Raw genomic sequence first — 4,733 nt, 5'->3', positions numbered from 1 at the left:
ATATGTATGTATATTCATAATATAAACGGGACATAGAAATATAGATAAAAACAGATATTTTTCTTTTCTTTCAAAATTAATTATTAATTTTAGAAGAAACAATATATATTTACTTTTCATTAATTTTGTAATTGATATACTAACATTTCTATTTTATAACAGGAAAAGTTATATTCTCATGAAGAACAATCGTCTATTCAGCAGATGGATGTTTCTATAAAAAATGATGATTTACATTCAAGAACAACTACGGAATCTTCGGGAATAGATACGATTGCTACAAGTAGTTGTTATGTCGCTTCTGAAAATGAATCTCGTAAGAAAAACAGAAGTATTAAGAGAACACTTATTTACAATGACGAACGTTGTAACACTGAATCAGATTCTGATCACAATGTGCAGCAGAAAACTGCATCGACAAAAAATGATTCGTTGGAAAGTGGATTGGATCAAATAGAAAGTGATAACATGCAAGGTATTGATTCCATCGATGAGAGTTGTGAAGAAGACATGCAAAGTAATATATGTCTTATAGATCACAATAATGAAGAAAAAGATCGTTCCAAGGAGAATGTTTGTAATGAAGAAGTAAGTCAGTTATTATTGCAAAACGAATCGTCAGGTATTTGTAATGTTAATATGACCAACGAGAACAGAATAGCATCTCCAGAATTTAGTTCAAATATTTCTCGAAATGCTAACAAAGTAGTTACACCTGAAAACAATATAAATATGTTAAAGCATGTATTGACCGAATCGATTAAGAAATCGCACAAGAAGATGAAACATGGAAATAGAAAGATGTTGTTTAAAACCCCCATCAAAGATCCTCATCAAAAAATGGAATTAACAAAATCTGAAATATCACTCGAGGGTGTTTGTAATATTGATCAAGATATTGAAAGTCAAACACCCGATGCGATTCATGTCCCAAGCCCACAGAATTCCGAGCTTGATCGACCGAGCACACCCGAAAATATAAATTCAAGTAGACTCTTATTGCTTGGTTTTCATTCAGTTAAAAAGTCACATAAGAAAGACAAACGTAGCAAAAGAACTTCCAATTTTGTTGAATGCCATGATTACGAATATAAGGAAGGTAATCCATTACCACATAAATATGAAGAGGAAATTTGCAGCACCTTACTTAAGAATAAGTCTTTTGGATTAAAAGAATCTCCTGACATATCGCCTAAAGAGAACTCAGTAAGAGCATTGCAAAGTAGTACACCCAAAAGTGCTTTCGTGTCTTTAGGATGTAAAGATATAAACGATGAATTTAAGATTTTTACTCCCATTAAAAAACGACGAATACCGGTTAACATTACGAATTATGTTTCTGCGCCCGATACATCACAAGAAGAAGATGAATGTGCACAAGCAACATCGAAGGAAATTGATTGTTCGAGATGTGTAACGCCAGTAGCACGTTTCAAATTGAGGAAACACTTACAGGAAGATCTTACATCGGAACACAATAACGCTGAAAAATTTGAGACTGATATAAACGTTTTGAAAGTAACGGATACTACAAATCCAAAAGACAAGAATGGTAGATCAACTCCAATAAATATGTCAACGACAGAGTTACTTTGTAACATAGACTCGATTAAAAAATCACATAAGAAAGACAAGCATAACCATAGCAAGAAGCTAATTTTAAAGAAAAAACGATCATATATCAAAAAGAATGAGCATATCAATTTTGGAAATAATGATAAGATGTTGGAAAAACCTATCAGTTGGTCTTTGAAGCATCATATCAATAAAAATTATGCCGAAAAAGAGATGTGTATTATTATGCACGAAAAGGAGAAGGACAAAAGTTATAAAGAGATTGCTTATGACGATCCCGACAATCCTCAACCGTCTACAAGTCGAGGAGCAGATAATATGAAAAATGTAAAAAATACCACAAAATCCAAGTTTCTGGATACAACTCCGCCAAATAGCTTAAGCGCAATGAATTTAATGAAATTGGTGCAAACGACTTCCATTAAAAAGTCCCATAAAAAGGAACGCGACATTAACGCACAAACCAAGTACATTTTGATGAGTCAGGAACATGAGTTATCTGACGATGGATCGATATTCGACGAAGAGGAAAGATTGAGTTTTATTCAAAACAGTATCGCTCAAGATGACATATAATAACATATGACATATACTAGATAAATTAAAATAAGATCTATTAAATGATGTTATGGCGATAAGAAAACAAACATGACACACAAGATGCCTTAGTAACAGATGTAATATTTAATAAGAATTTTTTTCTAACAAAATTTTCATATCAATATTTTTGATAAATTTTTCAACTATCAATATTGCCTTTTACGTAAATTCCGAATTAAAAATGAAGATTTAGGATTACATCTTTGCTTTCTCCGCATAGTAATTTAATTCACTAAATACTTGTTTCTAACGCTGAGATTACTGAAATCTTGTTGAGGTAGAATAGATTTGTTTAAGTAAAAAACGAATACTAATATTAATAAATATTATAATTAAAATTGTGATCATGTTCATATTCTTTGTATACTCTGCTTATTTTAGAAGGCTAATTAAAAGACAATTACAAATGGTAGCTGATTATTTAAAAATTCTGTTCAGCTAAAGCTAAATTAATTGAATGAATAAATAAAATGTTTGTAAGATGTTAAATGAATTTGAAAAGACTTGGTTTTTGTGCCTTCAACGAAGGATTAAAGTTATGTCGCAGTATTTTGTAGTATGAATATAATTGCAAACAGTGCGATTATCTGATAATTTTAAGATAGTTTAAGAGACACTCATATCTTTCAAAGGTATGTTCAAATTTATCGCGTAAATATTCCACGACTGATATTAACAGTATTCGAAACATATATACAATACTATTTTCTATAATTCTTGTGAAAATTGTCAATATTAAATATCAATTTAATGCTTTCCAAGTTAATTAAATTCTTGATTGTTTTTAGTATATTTTACGTATATATAGATCTATTGCGCCACGATTATAATATTAACTCTTGTATATTTTATATCGCAATTTTGTTACGTTTTCGAATATAATTTATATCAAATAAGGGCTGTATTTCAATATATTCTGTCAGTGTTGAAAATCTATAGTATACACAATATGAATTGAATTAAATTTTCAGCACTTGGCAGAGTAAATCGGAAAACGGTCAAAATATATATAAGTAATTTAGGAAAAATTGCAATAAGAAAAGGTAATTGATATCTATGTTTTACTGGATTTACTTATATCATTGATTTGTGACATCGATCGATATCGATTGAAATAGCTGAAGTAAGTTTACTTTATCTATATTAGTTTACTTTAAGGACTCCTTAAGGGTCCTATTTCATTTGTGCGCTTTTGTCGTAAGACCAAATTTTTCAAGCCTATCCTGCACATGTTTGTTGTACGACAAAAACGCACAAATAAAATAGCACCCTAATTCAATCGCGTTATGAAAAATGCAAATACACAGCGCCGCATATATTACTGCCCCGATATACTTGCATGCATGGAAAAAGCATTTTCAGTGTGTATTATTTAGGTATTATATTAGGAATTAAGTTATTCTTTTGAATACAAACGCGATTAATGAATAAGTAAATACATACGTAATTTACTTTTTTGTAATATTGTATTAAAAAATTAAAAGCGTGTTTTCTATCGACTGATATACTGTGTATGGTCCTTTCTTTTTAAAAAGTTGTTACAAAAAATTTTGTGATGTGTGTATCTTCTTTCAATCAAGTGATGCGTAATACATATAAAAAATTAAATATCTCCGGAATAGATAATTCGGAAAGTCCACATTATTCCCTTTCCTATTCGGTGTAAAATCTTAAAAATTGTTAATATATTTTTGTCCCTTTTTTTCAACTACCTTTTCAAAAGAATCTAGATTGGATTCATCCAAGTACTTTCAACTATTTTGTTGGGTATCGGTTATTTTGGGTCATTTGCCTTCTTGAATTATAATAATCTTTAATTACTGCAGGAAAAAGACTGGTCACATTTTCTTAAAAATGAGCATATAAGGTTAGAGATGTTTTGAACTGGAGACCAAAAAAAATTATTGTTTTTGCACGAAGCAATTTATCTAATAATTTGTCTAATAGTTTATTTCAATCAAAGAAATATAAGCAGGATTTAATTATATTTAATTTTTTGCAATAAAGATTGATGAAGATCTGTCTTGAAGTTTTGATTTGTGCAACTGGTGTCTGGTGCAATCAGTGCAAGTGTGTAAGGCCGGAATCAGACTACGCATTGAAGATTGAGATTGAAGATTGAAATTTGACCAATAAGGACAAAGAAATTTTAGTTCCTTTCGTTTCGATTGGTCAAATCTGAATTTTTCAATCTTCAATCTCAATCCTCAATGTGTAATCTGATTCCGTCCTAACACGTGTTCGGACACATGTTGCACCCTATCATCTCTAAGCATAAACTAAAGTTTGGCATTTTTTGTTCAATCGGTAAATCATATAAACATTGGGTGCGTTCAGCAGAACGTTTGTTTTGCAACTGTTGTAAGTTTCCTTCGCGCTAATTGGATCATACTTTTAGATCTAGAAGAATGGTCCTATCTCAGCAGACAATCATAAAACGGTTGCAAAACTGTTGAGTCTGCTGAACGCAGCCATTGAGTGCTTTCCATTTGAGCTGCGTTCGGAAACATCACCCGAGTGCCCTCGTGTATCAATTTATCTTTATTTAACAATGGCTG

At 30.8% G+C, this 4,733-nt stretch overlaps 1 protein-coding gene across 1 annotated transcript in view; it reads left to right on the top strand.

Annotated features, from left to right (window-relative positions):
* The first annotated feature begins 163 nt into the window (after positions 1–163).
* Positions 164–4,733, top strand: part of RpLP2 (ribosomal protein LP2) — a 7,479-nt gene continuing 2,909 nt past the window's right edge. Inside the window, exon 1 of the mRNA XM_018462821.1 lies at positions 164–2,042. Within this exon, the coding sequence (XP_018318323.1) occupies positions 205–2,042 (1,838 nt within the window). The 5' untranslated portion in view covers positions 164–204. The remainder of the gene's footprint in view (positions 2,043–4,733) is intronic.

Source organism: Mycetomoellerius zeteki, unplaced genomic scaffold (genome assembly GCF_001594055.1).
Source record: "Mycetomoellerius zeteki isolate Tzet28-1 unplaced genomic scaffold, Tzet1.0 scaffold146, whole genome shotgun sequence".
Lineage (NCBI taxonomy): Eukaryota > Metazoa > Arthropoda > Insecta > Hymenoptera > Formicidae > Mycetomoellerius > Mycetomoellerius zeteki.
Note: the sequence above shows the minus strand (reverse complement) of the source record. Positions and strands in the feature narration are given on the sequence as shown.